Source organism: Sceloporus occidentalis, unplaced genomic scaffold, assembly GCF_023333645.1.
Source record: "Sceloporus occidentalis isolate IW3139 unplaced genomic scaffold, rSceOcc1.0.p SCAF_1, whole genome shotgun sequence".
In the NCBI taxonomy this organism is placed as follows: Eukaryota; Metazoa; Chordata; class Lepidosauria; order Squamata; family Phrynosomatidae; genus Sceloporus; species Sceloporus occidentalis.
The window spans coordinates 316,282,883-316,301,482 of record NW_028316981.1 but is presented as its reverse complement, the minus strand read 5'-3'; the positions used below and the strand labels follow the sequence as shown (position 1 = coordinate 316,301,482).

General features: G+C 42.5%; 1 protein-coding gene across 1 annotated transcript; it reads right to left on the bottom strand.

Annotated features, from left to right (window-relative positions):
* Nucleotides 1-11,875: 11,875 nt before the first annotated feature.
* LOC149324256 (alpha-galactosidase MYORG-like) lies at nt 11,876-14,400 on the bottom strand. The gene has a single exon (XM_089513623.1). The coding sequence runs from the start codon at nt 14,135-14,137 to the stop codon at nt 12,065-12,067; it is 2,073 nt and encodes a 690-aa protein (XP_089369749.1). The 5' UTR covers nt 14,138-14,400; the 3' UTR covers nt 11,876-12,064.
* Between the last annotated feature and the right edge of the window lie 4,200 nt (nt 14,401-18,600).

Sequence of the window (18,600 nt, the reverse complement as noted above, 5' to 3'; positions counted from 1 at the left end):
TTCCTAAATCAGACCCAAGGTAGCTCACAAAAGATGTTTAACTACAACAACAAAACAGAGCAATTTTAAAACACAATGAAAACACCACATTAATATAACAAGTCAAACATGTAAAGTCTGTAAAAACACTAAGTTTAAAATATATATAAAACCATTAGAAACATACCAAATCAAACACCCCAATAAGAAGCCTCCATGAGTGCAATTACATGTTAAAAGCCTGCTTCATAGAATCACAGAGTTGGAAGAGACCTTCGAGGGCCATCCACTCTAACCCCCTTCTGCCATGCAGGAAGACACGATCCAAGCACTCCCTAGGACAAGTGGCCAGCCATCCTCTGCTTAAAAACCTCCAAAGAAGGAGACTCCAAGGTCTTCCACTGTCAAATAGCTCTTACTGTCAGGAGGTTCTTCCTAACGTTAAGGTGGAATCTCTTTTCCTGTAGCTTGAATCTATTGCTCTATGCCCTAGACTCTGCAGCAGCAGAAAATAAGCTTGCTGTATCCTCAGTAGGGTATCCAGTTGGCTTTCACTATCCTTTTAATTACCTACAATCTCCCTGACTGAGGATCCCCTTGAGGCATTATGGGAGATTCAATATATAGTTATGCCCCTGGCCGCATAGTGCTTCTTGGAGGGCTGCGCTGTGGGCAGGTGACCCTACGACAGTCTGCAGACAGAGAGGTGAAGTTTTGGAGTTTATCGCATGGGAAGAATTTCTCTTAATTTTGAATGAAAAGAAAGTGGGGCCAGAACACGTGAATTCGCTAATTCAGCAAATTTATGTGAATTCGAATTGCGTTCAAACTGACTTCCCATTGCCCAAAAATAGCTTGCCATTGCCCCAAATTGTGTGTTGTAGTCTTTCACGCAATAACGTTAAACCCCATGATTGCGTTTGGATTGCCATCGGATTATACTTCCAGTTTCCCTTGTCTCATAAACTCCATTAAAAGGTCTTTTTCCTAGATGGAAGAGTGGGCTCAGACCGGTAGCCACCCCTCGCTTGGTGTAAGTGGAGAACCTGCTTTGCAGGTGGATCCCCAACATCTCTAGTATCAGGACATCAGGTAACATAGTGGGCAGAGCCTGGAAAAGTTACTTTTTTGGACTACAGCTCCCAGAAACTCCCAGCCAGCATGGCCAATGGCTGAGGATTCCTGGAGGTGCAGGCCTAAATTTTATAAATGGATTGATTGGTTTGTTATGGCACATAGCCAGCATAATTTTTTATAAATTAATCCCAACTATAGCAGAAACATTAACTGGATTGTCAAATAGTGAGTTGTCACATAGATGAACCTCACTAATTCAATAGTCTGACATTAGTTTAAACCAAGTATATTTATTTTATCTTCATTATATTCTGCATTGTGCCTAGGATTCAAATCCCTGCTCATCCATGGAAACTCACTTGGTGACTTTGGGTAAATCACACTCTTTTGGCTCCAGAAAAGGCAAATCCCCTCTGAAAAAAGTCTTGCCAAGAAAATAGATTCTCCTTAGGGTCAATGTAAGTCAGAAAGGACTAGAAGGCACATAATAATAACAACAACAGCAACAACAACAGCTTCCAACATGAGACCCAAAGCAGCTCACAACAAGGCTAAAACAAGCTAAAGCTAAAACATGATAATATAAATTAAAACACAACTAAGCAACCCATCACATTGAAACATCATTAATCTAAAAAAGTAGAAAAGTATAACAAGGATAAATATACAGCAGGCTCACACCATAAACTCACACCACTTTATCAGTTAATTCACTGGGAGCCTATTCAGAGCCCTTTTTGCGCTGAAAGGAATGGGAAGCTTTGGTTTCTCCCTCCCCGAATCCCTCCGGAAGCAAGTGCTGACTGCCAATCGGGTATTTTAACCCTGAATGGCCTCTTGGAGAAATTGGGTTAAAGTGAAGGCGCCTTTCCTGTCAATCAAATTTAGTTCCGCGATCGTCATAGGTGATGTTTCCAGCACTCATTGGGCAATCGGAAGTGTGCTTCCCCCTACTTTTTAAAAAAAAAACCAAGCGCCAGTGTGCGCAGATGCTGTCAAATTTACAAACCTCCTCTGTGTGTGTGTGGTGGGTATTGTGGGTATTTGGGTTGTGGGTCAGTGCAGGTTATGATCTGCGCTTGGCCCCGTTTTCAACCCCAAAATGCAAGCTAATGCCATCTCTGCATCCTGTATCCTCCCTCCTTGCTCCCCCAGAATGCCTCATACACATGTAATAATAATAATAATAATAATAATAATAATAATAATAATAATAATAATAAATTCCTCACCTCGGAATGCCAGAAAAGGATGCCATGCCATGCTTTTTTTGCTTTCCCTAGGCTACCCCTGAATTCCTTACAGATAGTAGCAAAAGCATTCTGTGTATCAATTTGCCAAATTGGAAAGAGAAACGTCGTAACATTCGCATTGTAGCATTCACAAAGGAAAAAAGCCTCTTGCAAAGTGCTCTTTGCAGCATTTCCTTTGTTGGAAGCGAGGAAATGAAAGGGAAAGGGAACAGGCAGCTAGCCACATTCTGTCTAAATATCTATCTACCTGAAGCAAAAAACATGTGCATAGACTGCCAAAAGTAATTTTTAAAAAAATTTAAAAAGGGAAAGCTGCCCGGTGCAAGAGGGAGGCTTGCTCTGTCCTGTGGCCTCCCTCTGCCCTGCCCTGAACTGACCCTTCCTCCTGCCCCTTTATTCTCCTCCTCCTGCTCCATTATAGAATGCCCTCCATGGCCCCCTTCTTCCCCACAGCTCCTTCCTCCTCCTCCTCCTCCTCCACCACCTCCTCCTCCTCCTCTGTCACTTTCTCCAGTCCCCCTCTGCCCTCCCTCTGACTGCCCTTTGCAGCCCCCGTCAGTCACCCCGATTCCCCTTTTTTGCCTCCTCTCACCCCGATTCCTCTTTTTTCCATCCTTCTTCCAGCTCCTTCCTCCTCCTCCTTCTCCTCCTCCTCCTCCTTTGCCCCGATGAAGGGGAGGGAATGCCCTGCCCACTACCCTCCCTCTGACCTAAATCCCTCCCATGAACTTGCCCCGATCACAATCGGGGGCAAGTTCATATTTGCAGAACCTGGGCAGAACTTGGGTTTTTTCAAAAGAGACGGCTTTTCCCCCAATTCCAAATGACGCGCACCAAGGGACATTTGCCACAAAATGGTTGTGCATAGCTCGAAATTGATTGTGAGAGATTCGGGGCCAATATGAACTTCATATGCAAGAATCAATTCCTGATCCGGGATAAAAGGTAGTCTGAATGGTGGCAAAGACCACCTGAACTCACACTTTATTCCCGTTTGATTGCCATTAGACATTTCCCATTGTATGATGAGACAATAAGTGAGCACATTGGCAGCTACATGACTCCTTATTGTAAATTAGTATTACAAGAAAAATGGAGTAGTGCAACTATTACCTAATTTCATAGGTGTAGCTTCGTACTATGCAACTGTGATGTGGGATGATTACAGTCATTCCCCCACATTTGAGTCTTTGACTTTTACACATTTGATTATTTGTGGATTTAATTAATATGTTCACTAGGAATCGCTAGGAGAAATTCTATGGCAAGTTGACCACAGAATTGCATGGGAAAATACTTCTCTAGGCATTTGTCGGTCCTTCAGCATGATTCTATGGTCAAATTTTGGCCACAGAATTGCACTGGAGGACTTGGAGATTCTTAGAAAGGTGTTATCTCAGGTAAAAAGAATAGTGTTTTTTTTTATTTGCAGTTTTTCCACATTCACGCGGGTCTTTCACCCCTAACCCCAGCAAATGTGGAGGGACCACTGCATTATGAACTTTGTGGGTGTAGATTTATGCTCTGCAAATGTGCTGATGGACATTTATTAAGACCTCTGCTGTCTTACAACTTATACTATCTAACCACACTGTAGAACATTTAAGAACTCCAAGGGTGTAGACTTAACACTATGCAACTGTGATGTAGGATGATTATTAAGAATACTATGAATGTAGATTTTCATACGCAACTGTGACGTAGGAACTGTTCCTGCCTTCATTTCTCCTGCTGGGACCTTGGCTCATCCCAGCAGAATCCAGCTTCTCTTATGCCCACATATTTGAGTCAACCAGAACAGATCGCTTAGTCAGCCGTGAGGATGCTGAGACACAACAATGTGGATTCTTGACTATTTTGTGAGAGAGTGAGTAGCTGCATGAACTTCTATGCAGAGCTTGGAAAGTTACTTTTTTAAAGTAATTCATTCCAGTATTCATAGCAGTGTTTTGAAGCACTGTCCATTCCCATTACTGATTATAATGGTGAAAATAAATAATTCATTGCATCACTTTTTTTGAGTGATGAAACCTTTAGGGGTGATGAGACAGTGGCATAAAAATCTGGAAGACTCCTGTCGAATTGCCTCTAAATATGTCATTGAAAGGTAACTTTTGAAAGCTGTGATAAACTGATACTTGTAACACCAGTAATGAGCTCTTGCTCATTGGCCAAGATCCTACATCACAGTTGCATAATGGACATCACTGCATGTAGAGTTACTTGTTGATGGGAATGTGCAACAGGTAATGGAAAGGTTCACAACCCCATGTGCAACTAGAGGTGCTATGAAAAGCAAAACAAGATGCACAACTGAATCTGCAATGGGGGAAATGTGTGGCCAATCACCTCACTGTGTTTGTTAGTGTGTGGCATTAACAGGCACTGCGGGGTCATCGTGGGCCAGGAAAAGGCAAGGTGAAGCCAATTTTTTGTGGTCAGTGTAGACAGCTTCCCAGTGGGTTTCCATGTCCAAGCAGGGAATATATATGCAAGTTTCCTTACATGGGTGCTTGTATTTTTTTAGCTATGGTGTAACATTCAGCCTCAGTTGAGAGTTGCAGGAGCAGAATTGAATATATGATGCGGTGCATGGCAACTGTGCATTTCACTTTTTCTTGCCACTTGCAATTCATCAATGCACAACTGTTACATAACTCTGTAAAGCTGCACTCCCATCTCCTTGATGTAGGCTCTCAGTCAATAGTATGTCTGCCTTTCTGTACACCCACATTTTAATCCTCATTTATTATTTAATATTCCCATTAGAGTTTTGTGTGTAATACAAAGTCCTTTACCATCCTGATCTTATTAATTATAGAAGTCCAAGGTGTGAAAAATCTACTCTGGAATGCAAAATGTGTGGCTTGTTGCTGGGCAGTCGTAAAATGCATCCTTGCCACCAGGGTTGCTACAGAAAGAGTTTGTGAATAGATTCATGCTTTGCATTCAGGCTTTACTTTTCATTCCTTGGACTTATATAATTAATGAGGGCTCAACTGTCAAGTTCTGTGTACACACAAAAGTGCTATGGGAAGTGGAATGCAATAAATATAGATTAAAGCATTAGTGTTTGCTGTCCCAAACAGAAGCAGAGAGCAAGTGGAGTAATTACTTTTATTGGAGTAAGTGGTCTTGCACTGTTAGCAAAGTAATTGAGTTAAGCATAAACATCTCTTCCTTTTAACAAGTTAAGGCAGCCTTCGCCAACCTTGCCTGGGGGCCATGCTGACTGGGGATGATGACAGCTGTAGTCCAACGCACATAGAGAGCACTAGGCAGAAGAAGGCCAAATAGCAACTTCCTCTATTACCGTCTCATCATTCCATAGACTGTGGCTGAGATCCTGCTTGCGGTTGAATAGTGTAGATCTCCACATGTGGAGTAATGCACTGAGTGTTCCTTACAACCCTTGAGTTGAATGGCAATGTTGCACAACTGGGTACACCCCTGAATGTGCAACTGAATGCAAAAGCAATGCCAATGCATTACCAGTCTGAATTCAAGGCGCTGGAGATGACATTCAAAGCCCTAATAGGCTTGGGAACTTTGTTACTTGAAGGAGTGCTTGTGCCTGTGTACATACTGTGAGCCCACCATATTGGTGGGCTAGCCATTCGTGGAAATGACCCTAACACATGTACAAGCCACAGAGTGCCCAGCATTTTTCAATTAAGGAGTACAGAATTTCATAAATTTGCATGGGGCTTTCTGTTTTATGTATTCTTATATTTACTTTTCAAAGATATAGCTGTGTTAGTCTGTAAAATCAGTATGTAGAGAGGTCTTGGAGCACCTTTGAGACTGAAAGAAAGAAGTTGGCAGCGTGAGCTTTTGTAGTCTTAGGTCTACAAAAGTTCATGCTGCCAACTTCTTTCTTCCAGTTAGTCTCAAAGGTGCTACAAGATCTCTCTACATATATGTACTTTTACTAGACATAATTGAAATTACACTTAACATTTTAAACATCTGCAACAACATAACAAACAAAAATCACACTAAAACAAAAGGAAAAACAAACAAAATGTTCCATTTTCTTCGGTATATATCCTTGTTCTTTTATTTTGCTTTCTATCTTATCCTTCAAAACCAGTATTGTTATAGTTCTTTACCTTTCAAGGAGAAGCAACAACAGAATTATTGTTGAAGTGAATTAAATGAAATAAAACTCAGAAACTGAAAAGTTTAAAACCGATTCAGAACAATTTCAAACACAGTTCAAAACAATTTCAAACACATGCAAAGTTGGACAAAATCAAGCAAGCCCCAAAAGCTTTAATAAAGATTTGTGGTTTAATTTGGCACTGGAATGCATTTTATCACCCTACTTGAACTTGTTTAACTTGTACACAGAAAACATCATACGAAGCGCAGGATTAGACTCAGGAGGAGGAGGAGTAAAGACAGGACGAAGGAACATCCACAGTCTAAGATATGTGAATGATGCAATATTACTAGTGGAAAACATCGTTGACTTGGAACAATTACTGAGAAGGTCAAGGATGAAAGTGCCAACGTAGGCTTATGAACAGAAAGAAAACAAAAATAATGATCACAGGGGACTTGCATGAATTCAACCTAGACAATGAGGAAATCAAAATAATTAAAGAATTGTCCCTTGGATCACACATAGTTCAGTACAGAGACTGCAGTCAAGAGATAAGAAGAGAATGAATGGGAAGCACAGCGTTGAAAGAACTAGACAGGATCTTAAAGAGCAAAGGTATACAACTGAGGACTAAGGTTAGAATCATCCAAGGCAAGATAGGTACAGATATGAAAGCTGGAGAGAGGCTAAATAGCTCACAAAAATACAATTCCCTGAATTCATAGCATTGAACTAGGCATAGCATTGAGCTATTAAAGTGGTGTCAAACTGAATTATTTCTGCAGTGCAAATGCAGCCTAGAAGATTCCTATTTCCTTGTCAGTTTTGATTTGTGGTTTGCAATCAATTTCAGTTTTATAATCAATTCCTGGCCCTAAAATAGCCCAGGTAGCATCCAAAACATGGCAAAAATGCCCCATGCCCCTACAGGGTATTTGGGGGCAAAGATATTTGACCAGGGGGGGGGGGGGCTAAGGGTCACAAAAGCAACCCTGGATGTGGGGCTGGATGTGGATGGCAGGTCGCACATTGCCCACCCCTGGTTTACAGCAACATAGGTACCTTCCATCTGTGTAGGGGTTGTTTTTAAGCATAAAGTCTGGGCCTTTAGTTAAAATGTAAATCCATCTTCGTACTATTGCTTAGAATTTGGAAACTGAGCAGTCCACTTTCCAGATGGGGAAGCAGGACTGCTGTCATTGTTCAGATTCTTATTTTGTTTCCAATCTGTTCCCTGGACTATAAATATATCTCAGTGTTCTTTGCTACCACCCACCCCAATATGAAGAGTGAAACATTTCGGTGCAGATGGGAAGACTGGTTAAAAAGAACACTCTACATGTCCCACCCCCGTAAAACACATTTTAGAAGTCAAGTTTTAATGCTGAGATCATATAGCACAAGTCTGTGTTTCATACATTTATAAATCTGTAACTACATGGAAGAATTGCAACAAACTCCTGGTAATGAATTGTGAAGGTAAGCATCGGGAACTTTTGATGGGTACTTCTGGTCTGCACTGGGCACTTCTGACTCACATAAGACATCCTGTTATGCTCCAGAATTTCCCAGCCAATGTTTGGATGCACATTCAGGAATGCGCCAATGTGGTTTGGGGCCTATTGTGCACTGTGCCATGGTCCATCTGTCACTGAACCACTGTGCAATGGAAGAGTGCTGAGGATCCCACGGATAGCCAAAAAGACAGACAAATGGGATCTTGAACAGATCAAGCCCAAACTCTCCCTGGAAGCCAAGATGACTATTTCATATTTTGGCCACATCATGAGAAGGCACAACTTAATGCTAGGAAAGGTGGAGGGCACTAAAAAGAGAGGAAGATCACATTCCAGATGGAAAGATCCAATTAGGAGGACCATAAATCTACAAGATTTAGGCAGAGCATTGGAGGATATGGGGGCTTGGAGATGTCTCATCCACAGGGCGGTCATGACTTGAGGACAACTCAAGGGCAGTTAACAACAACAAATGTCCCAAGCAAAAAGTAGCATGCCGTAATTCTTTGAATAAATAAATAAACAAATGAGCTTCAGTTGAAATGGAGTTCAGGGCAGAGAAGCCATACAATTAAATTGAATACAGTTAGTTGAAATACAATAGTCATACAGTTAATTGAAATGTTTGGGAAATGGGAGGTAGGGACCATATAATTTCATTAAGAAAAGGGCTAATTTCAAATGAAACTACTAAATTTATCATCACCAAAAAATTGTCTATGTGCATTCAGGTTTTATGTGTCAGGTTCAATATTTTGTTTTGGAGTATAGACATCTCAAGAGCCATAATAGTGTAATGGTTTGAGCTTTGGACTACAACTCTGGAGACCAGGATTCAAATCTCTGCTTAGCGATGGAAACCTACTGTGTGATCTTGGGCATGTTATACTCTCTCATCCTCAGAGGAAGGCAAAGGAAAACCTCTTCTGAACAAACCTTGCCAAGAAAATCCTGTGACCTTAGTTAGGGTCATAAGTTGGAAATGACTAGAAGGCACATGAAAACAAAAAAGAACCATCTTCAGATATTGGAAAGATTGTCATGTAGAACAATGCTTTTCAGGCCATCTGATGCTGGTGGCCAGCAATTATTATGTTTTAGGTTTTTAAACAGAGGCTGGATGGCCATCTGTTGCAAGTGCTTTGACTGTGTCTTCCTGCATGACAGGTTAGAATCATAGAGTTGGAAGAGGCCACAAGAGACAGCCAATTCAACCCCCTTTTGCCATGCAGGAATTCTCTATCCTCAAAGCACCCCCAACAGATGGCCATCCATCCTCTGTTTAAAAACCTCCAAAGGAGATTCCACTATGCTCCAAAGCAGTGTATTCCACTGTTGAACAGCTTTTACTGTCAGAAGGTTCCTCCTAATTTTAACTTGGAATCTCTTTTCCTGTAGTTGGCATCCATTGTTCCACGTCCTGTTTTCTGGAGCAGCAGAGAACAAGCTTGCTCCTTCTTCCCCATGACATCCCTTCAAATATTTAAACAGGCCTAACATATCACCTCCTAACCTTCTCTGCTCCAGGCTAAACATACCCAGCTCCTTGGTGGTTTCCAGAATTTTTGTCATTTTTGTCCCCCTCTTCTGGACATTTACATCCTTCTTGAATTGTGGGTTGGGCTAGATGGCCTTTGCGGTTTCCTCCAACTCAATGAGTCTAAGATTCCAGTTAGGCATTAGGAAGCACTCCCTGATGGCAAGACCTGTTTAACAGACACCCTTCAGGTGGTGAACTCTTCTTCATGAAAAGTATTTGAAACCAAGGTTAAATGCCCACTTTTCAGGGTTAATTTAGTGATTAATTCCCACACTGGCAGGAAGTTGAACTAGAAGTCCCTTGGGGTCCCTTCCAACCCTATGGAGCTTATCACATGAAGGAGATTGGGGGTTTATCCTGTGAATATCCTGGGGAAATTGCATAATTATGCGTAATGATTTCACATGACGTTGCACAAAAACCCACTTTTGTGTGGTCACAAAGAAGCATTAATGCACATCTTTTTACTTTTGGGATTTCAGTGACAATGCATTTCTGATATCACTTTATTTGCGCAATTGCATGTGATAATCATTTGCGCAATTACTCGCCATTTCCGCTTCATTTGTGCGATGCTTTAAATGCACTTTAATCTCTCTTTAATGGTGAAATCAACCTCAGTGTGATAAATCTATGAGACTATGATTCTCACCTGAGCCACCGTGTACATACTGTTCTGCACAGTTTCCTGACTCCCAACCCAGATTGCTCTTGGGTCCAGTGTATTCTGGGCAATAAAGATCGTGGCTACTGCAGCCGCCACTTTAACGGGTCCTTTTTTTTCAAAGCGTCAAGCTAAAAAGGAGAAGAAAATAAAATGTGACCACTAAACAGAAGAGGAAATAAAGAGATGATGCCATCAGTCCCAGTAGGTGCGGAATTTGTCCCAGCGTTTTGCAGAGTTGAAGAATTTTATTTTATTTTATTTTACTTTATTTTTTGTAGAACAGCCAGGGGGGAAATGTGTAATACATACACCTCTCCCACACGCATGTAATGCAATCCAGTCCATCCCATGAGCTATGGAAGAAAAGTGTCAAACCTAATTCTGAAATAGCATTTTCAACATTTCCAGAATCACTCTTTGGCCCACATAGAGTAGTTTATATTTTTCTCAGATCCCTAAACAGACACAGAGCTTGGAAAAATTACTTTTTTGGGGATGGCGATATTTAAAATCAGTTACCACAGATAGTATTATTTAATTAACTAACTAATAAATTAATTATATTCCAGCTTTTATAGTGGGATGTTAGGGCAGCACACTGCTAAATTAATGAATAATTTAAAAGAGTTGCAGATTAAAAAACCAAAATAATTTAAACTAGATAAGAACCTGTTAAACAAGAGAACAAGTTATAACAGCTTAAACAATTACAATTAACAAACACAGTGCTCATATACACTTAGAGTTAACGAAGCTCCAAAGTGTTTAATAAAAAGACACATTTTCATAGTGCACCAGAAAAAAACCAACTTTGGACCTGTGTGTTCTCACTGAAACCTACACACATCCTAATATTGGGAGCTGATACTTTAATTTCATAGAATCACAGAATCTTAGGCTGTGTCTACACTCCAGAATTAGTGCAGTTTGAAACTGCTTTAACTGTCATTGCTCAATGGCATGTAATTCTGGGATTTGTAGTCTTGTGAGACATTTAGTCCTCTCTGTCTAAAGAGCTTTGGTGCCGCAACAAACTACAAATCCCAGGAGTCCACAGGATGGAGCCATGACAGTTAAAGTAGTGTTAAACTGCATTAATTCTGCAGTGTGGCAACAAGGGATCACAAGAACCATCTCGTCTAATCCTGTGCCATGTACTGTAAAACTACACTACACCTAGGCTTGCCATATCCCGCCTGGGGGCGGGACTTTCCCGGTTTGGGGCGGGTCCACACGGTCCCGCCCCGGTTTGGCCCCGCCCCTGGGACACCCCCCTCCCAGCGAGGGCCTGGAGGCTGGGGCCTGGGAGAAGCTGTCCCCAGGCCCCAGGGAGGCCTTGGAAGCGGCTCCACGATCGCGGAGCACTCCTCCAAGGCCTCTGGGGCTTGGGAGAAGCTCTCCCCAGGCCCCTTTGGAGGCCCTGGAAGCGGCTCCGCGGTCGGAGCTCTGGCTGTGGGGTCCTCCAAGGCCTCTGCGAGGCCGAGGAGGAGGCCACTTGCCACCGCAGCGATGGCTGTGATGACAGGCGGCCCCCACGCTCCTTCCCGGCCTGGGAGCAGCCCGAGGCTTCCTCCCAAGCTGGGAAGGAGAAGGAGGACAAGGTTCAAAAATGTGGGACCTTTTTTTTTTAATTTCCTGGCCAGGAAATTAAAAAAAAGGTCCTACATTTTTGAACCTTGTCCTACATTTGTCCCGGTTTGGAGGTCCTCAGCTATGGCAACCCTAACTACACCTGAAAGATGGCCATCCAACCTCTGTTCAAAGACCTCCAAAGATGGGAAGTCCACAACCCTGTAAGTCTATTCCACAGTTCTATTCCACTGTAGAACAGCAATCACAATTTTAAAAACCTCTTTCTAACCTTTATTTATAATTGTCTTTTTTAAAAAAAAAGTCCTTTATATGGCCCTAACCTGAAGCAACTTAAGAAACCCAAAAGAAATAGGCCACTTCATTCAAGCTGACAGGATAGTCCTTCAACAGGATAGGCGTCTTGTCAAACAATTCTCCTTTATAACTGCGCCATTTGCCAGCTGGGATATAGATGTCTCGCTCTTGTTTGCCCATCTCCAAGACAGGAGCTACCATCAAGGTGTCCCCAATGAGAAACTGGGAGTCTATTTTGTGCGTAGACTCATCGTTGGGTGATATCCACCAAATGGGACGGATGATGGGGTCACCGGTGTCCGTGATCTCCCCGGCCAACTCCAACAAGAGGGGTGCCACCAAAGACTCATGGAGCCTTGTGAACTTCAGGGCGATGTCTATGACCTCTCTGTCATAAAGCCAGGGTGGGATGGAGAATTGCATGGATGGCATGAAGGCAGACAGTTCCAACCAGCGAATATAGAGCTCCTTATTGGGGATATCCACAGCACCTTCTGTCTTGTTTGGAAGAAAATTCCCACCAATCATATCTGGTAGTATGAAAGGGTATCCCAAAAGGCCCAAGGTCAAGACTGTCGGTATTAAGGACTTTAGTCCCAGTTCATAACCCCAGATGGAGTCCCGGTCAATAATACGAACAAAACAAGAAATATTCTGGGATTGGTAGCCAACTCGGACTTCTGCTAGCTCATAAAAAGGAATGGCCATTTGGGCATAATGCCTGGACCAAATGCTAGGGTCAGACAAGGGCTGGAAGGTTCTGAACTGGTTGGGAAGGTAACATGTTTCACCAGCATCAAATTTGAAGGATGATATGCCATACTTGGAGTGAAGCTGCACCAACTGGCTCTGAAACCAATCTCTGGCTGAAGGGTTGGTGAAATCCAATATGGCGCCAATGCCATTCCACCACTTCACCATGGCAGGGAGTGTCCCCATTGTCTCTGTCAGAAAAAACTGTCTCTCTATCCCCACTTCAAAGTTGGGGGAATCTTTATGCACAAAGGGATGGATCCAGACAGTAACATTAAATCCCTCTTTCTTCAGTTTTTCAAACATTTCTGTTACATGAGGAAACTTTTGGGGGTCAAAGTCAAAGTCTCCATAATGCTGCATATACATGTCATCGATCTCAATGTGGCTGTATCTGAAACCGTACTTCTGTATCGTTTGTGCAAATTCCAGGATTTTATCTTGGTCAACCTCTTTTTTGTACATGGCCCACGTTGACCAGATTGGAAACCTGAACATCTTTTCGGAAGGTATTTTCAAAGGTTTTTTGAAATAGCTTTGTGCTACATATTTGTGGACTGAAGTGATGTCTGAACCTACGCAGATCTGGTAACTCAGCTCTGGGGAAGTCTGGTCTTCCAGAGGAGGACTATAGGGAGAATCTTTATATCTGGCTTGGAAGGTGAGGGACCTCCCGGTGGCATTGAATCCAAGGTGAAAGGGCACAGAGTCATTAATCTTGATGGCTACTGCTCTAGAGGAGAGCCAGTATCTCTCCAGAACACCTCCAAAGCTGTTCCTGAAGGAATACACATCACTAGTCACAAAGGGCACAGGTTCCTGACATCCTGGTAGCCTAATGGGCCAGTGTTGGACACTCATCTCATATCCCCCATACCAATGGGCATTATCCCAGAACATTTTGTGTTCCACCATTGCATTTGTGGCAAGCTCCTTCCAAATGACACAATAACAGATCATAGCTTTCTCAGGCCTGATAGTCTGGATGGCAAAATGAAACGTTCCTTTGTCGGTCCTAGAACAAGTTAAAATGTCCCCTTTCTCTGAGCAAGACTCCAGGTCCAAGAATCCTGACAGGAAGACCAGCCTGAACACCACCTCTCCAGTCTGGCTTTCAATGGTCAACCCATCCTGCATTAAATCCATCTGTCCCATCTTCATCCTTTCTGTCTTCTCCAGAGGAACCATGCAGCCAAACCATGCAGCCACTAAGGCTCCGAGGAGGAGTCCCATGGCCAAGAATGCACCTACGCCATATTGAAATGGTTGGGGGGCTGGATGCTGAGGGCTGGATTTCAGTCTGGAGAACTCTTCTCTCTCTTCCTTTCTTCTGCAGTGAAAAGACTTCTTCTCCATGCTGTCCTGTCTCTCTGATCAGCAGCGGCAGGCTGTCAATCTTGCGACAGGTTTCTTATCAAGAATGGATTTAAAAACACCAGCTGTGCACTGAGCAATCCCGCAGATCCCTAATATCCAGGGATAGAGATAGAAGTGAGACACCAAACTATCATAAATGGATTTCGGTGGCTGAAAATTACTTCTCTTAAAAGTTACACTCTATTTTCCTATGCAGCAACCAGAACCTGCGTCTGCCTGGCTGCAAGTATGCTCAACTCAGCTGACCGAGGGTTGTTATTATGCAAGCAAATGTTCCAGGCAGAGAGAAGCCAAAATTCCTGGGACAGCTTCAGCCAAGCTGTATGAGGGAGGGAGGAACAGAAGCAAATAAAGAGGTTCAAGGAGAAAGGCCCAGGGAAACAGGAAAGTGCATGGAGCACAGAAAGAAAGAGAGAAAGCTGTGTAGGAGAAAAAGAGGCCTTAAGAGAATGGAAATCTTCTATAACGCAGGAAGGTCCTCTAGTGGTAACATCTTCCTCAGTTCCACTGCTGTTTATATGCACTGCTCCAGCTGCTATTCAATATCATGGTAGTCTGCAAAATCAGCATGTAAAGAGATCTTGCAGCACCTTTGAGACTACCTGAAAGAATGAAGTTGGCAGCATGAGCTTTCGTAAGCTTAGGTCTATTTCCTCTGATGCATTTGGTGGAGTGGAAAGCCAGGGACAGACCTACAGTGTATATGTCATTTCTATGTGAGAATGTGAGTATATATGTTTGTGAATATATGTCTGTGATGCGAGACTTCCTATCTATGATTTGAGGTTACCCTTTACCTCTTCCATACTATTAGGCCCCTCGCGAATGACACTGCCCTGCCCAGCATCCACTTTCCCTAAATGTACAATGGCTAGGGTTCTCTTTATAAGAGTATCCTCCCCTTGTAAGTTCAGTATTTTTGGTAGCATATTTTTATGTGCCTATATGGTTTTGAATTCACTCAGGCAGAGGCTTCTGTTGTAACAAATAAACACTGACCATATTGAATACCATTTAGCAAGAATGTACACTTGGCCCTCCTTATCCACATTTTTTATCCACAGATTCAAGCATCCATGGCTTGAAAATATTTTTTAAAAATTATAAATTCCAAATAACAAACCTTGATTTTCCATTTTATATAAGGGACCCCATTTGCTATGCCATTATATTTAGTGGGACGTGAACATCCACGGATTTTGTTATCCACAGGGGATCCTGGAACCAAACCTCAGCGGATAACAAAACCCACTGTAACATAGAATAGCTCCAAAGTGGTATGGTTACATAAATATTACAGGTGAAGACATTTCACTTTCTCTCCCAGTCCGTATCCTTCTATCAACTCAGTTCCTTCAGTAGCATCATTAGGGGGGTGCAGGGGGTTCAGCCCACACCAGATGACGCTCTAAAGGGGGGTGACACTATTGCTCCTCGGACATTTGCATTTTGGCAGAAATGGGTTGTGGCATTTGCCTGTATCTCTTTTAAATGCTGAAGAGATGGGGTGAGTGGGGTGAGGCTCAGCGGGAGGATAAAGGAGAGGCACTGTTTGTTTTAAATTAAAATGTCAAATTTTAATTTTTTTAATTAAAATTTAAAACAAATTATTTTTAAAAATTTGTTTTAAAACATCACATTTTATCAAATTTTCACTTAAACCATACGAAACTGTGTGTGTGTGTGTGTGTGTGTGTGTATAGATATATATATAAACACCTTCATTCTGTGTATATGATATCATAATTTAAAGGCATACATTTAATTTTGCTAGTTGTTTATGTCACAACTATTACCCTTATATCCAGTGAGGTATGGGAATTACGATTTATAAGTAAATTTGTAGAAAAATACATTTCTAAGGATTCTTTATTCCCACAGCAAAGCCTAACAGTTTTCCTTATCTCCCTCCTGCCCATAGACATGCCTTTCCTAAGCAGCTAAGCTCTACAGCTCCATAGTAAAAATCCTCCTCCACATTCCTTAAGCCACCTTCAAGAACAGACTTCTCTACCAAGCAGCTTAACCCATGATGGTGCATTGCTCCAGCCCTTGTTCAAACCACTCCATACCCATCCTCCCCCATAACCAAAACAACCCCCTTCCATACATTGTGACAGAACCTGCAATCTGTCTCTGAAGATGCCAGCCACAGATGCTGGCGAAATGTCAGGAAGAAACTCTTCTAGAACATGGCCACATAGCTCGAAAAACCCACAAAAAGCTATGGATGCCGGCCATGAAAGCCTTCGACTTCAGATTCTGACACCAAGGATGCTCAAATTCCATTGTCCCCAATAGTGGTGCATGCCATCATGGTTGCACCCACAGGAAGAAGAGGACAACCAGGTCCAGCAGGCAATGCCACAGAGCAGGTGGCACCCGCCTTATTCCTGCCAGCCAGGCAAGGGGATGCCCAGGGAGTAGAAGGGGGTGCCAAGGCTACTAGCTGCATGGGGCAGAGGGAGGGAGGCAGCCCCACAACTGGGTCAGCTGCCAGTCCTATGCCAAGGGCACCGTGGGCACCCCGTGTCCCTCTCTCAGCGGGTACCCTTGCCTGTCCGCACCTTCCAGTGCCTGGCAAAATCTCCCTCAGGGCATCGGGCGCCTACCTGGATAGCGGCGGCAGTGGCCTTCCTCCTGGCACAAGAGGAACAACCAGAGCTGTTCCTAATGGTGACGTGGCTGCACCTGAACACACACCACCATTTGGGACAACCGAGCGCTTGCCACCCATGGATGCTGGCATCTGTGGATGGTAAGTCCGTGGATAAGGAGGGCCCACTGTAACTGACTAGCTTTATTTTTATTCCATTTTTCCCCAGAAAGATGGCTTACAATTTAAAACTAATATAGGGGGAAAACAATCCCCCTCAAAAAAATTATCATTAAAATTCAATTAACCTATTGCTCATATATTATTAATCCATTTAGTAAAATATTTATATCCCACCCTTCATTGTGAGAGCTCAGGGCTATGCACAATTTACCATTTTAATTTGATTCAATCTGATATAATCACTGGGGAGGAAGAACTTCTAGTGTTAAAAAATAATGTAGATGGATTAAAAACATATTAAAATCTATTTTACAAATACGTAGATTTGTTCTATTAAAGTTAAAATGTTCAAGCAGTGTGAAACTATCTGTATGTCCATCCTGCAAGAATTCATCAAGGTGGAGGTGTAATGTTGTGAAGAATGCTCCATCAAGTTTCTCAAACAGATAAATACATTTATTCAAAAGTTAGTATCTTCTGGAAAGTTGGAGCTTCAAAATACTCACACACATAGATAGTCTCTTTCCAAACAACTTTCGCCACCCCCAAGATCACATAATGATTTATAGGAACACAGTAACACAGAACAGGTGAATGAAGAGAGAAGATGTAAGACTTAAAGAAACATACAACATATATCACAGGAGGTGTATTAAGAACAATGCAAAACTTAACGTTAAACATGCACCTTTGGCAGGTTATATGTTGTTTTATTGATGCCTCTATAGTGACATGCAAATATTTATATATGGTGCTATATAAATAAACACCAACACCACCACCATCATCATCATCATTAATAATAATTTTTGTTGCACCCCAAATGAACAATAGTAGCTCTGTGTGGCCACCACCAACCCAACACTTGCTGGCAGACACAAAGCTCTAGCCAACCATCTAAACACCACTTAGAGCTGCCACCTCCAACCTGATGCCCTCCAGATGTTGGGGTACTACAGTTCCCACCATCCCCTGACAACAAATCCAGGATTATTACAGTCATTTTGGAAATTTCTAGACTGCAATTCTGCTCTTTGCTTGAAGGTGGCAGCAGAAGCAAAGACAATATCTCTGCCCATCAGTCCCTGGATCTCTCTAGCCTTCTTTTCCCATCTAGAGTGACTCAGGCCAGACTTATATTGTCAGAAATCTGGCCTCAGTGTACATTAGAGGCCTTGTAGGATAATCAATAAATAATCAATACATTATGTTAAAAATTTTGCACTTTATTTATAGTTATTTTAATTATTTATTGTCACTGTTGTGTGCCTCCAAGTCATTTTTGACTTATGGCAACCCTAAGGTGACCCCATCACTGGGTTTTCTTGGCAAATTTCTTCATGGGGGGGTTTGCCATTGCCATCCTCTGAGAGAGTGACTTGCCCAAGGTCACCCATCAGGATTCGAATCCTGCTCTCCAGAGTCATAGGAGATTATCAGTCAGAGGATGGGAGGTCCTTGTCCCATCCTTTCCCAATCCTTATAACGTGATCGCAAAAAGATTTTCAGATGACGTCGTGCTTATCCTGTCAGATTTTGCAGAGACAGTCCAGATTAATAGTCTGTCATCCCACTTTATCATCTGCTTTTAAAATGTCCCATTTTCTCTCTCCTCCTCTCCCTTTCCCACTTTTGTTTTCAGTTCCCTTCAGTTCCTGCAGAA

Bases quoted from the DNA above. Each gene is read 5' to 3' on its own strand.
- LOC149324256 (XM_089513623.1), bottom strand. From the start codon at position 14,137: ATGGAGAAGAAGTCTTTTCACTGCAGAAGAAAGGAAGAGAGAGAAGAG.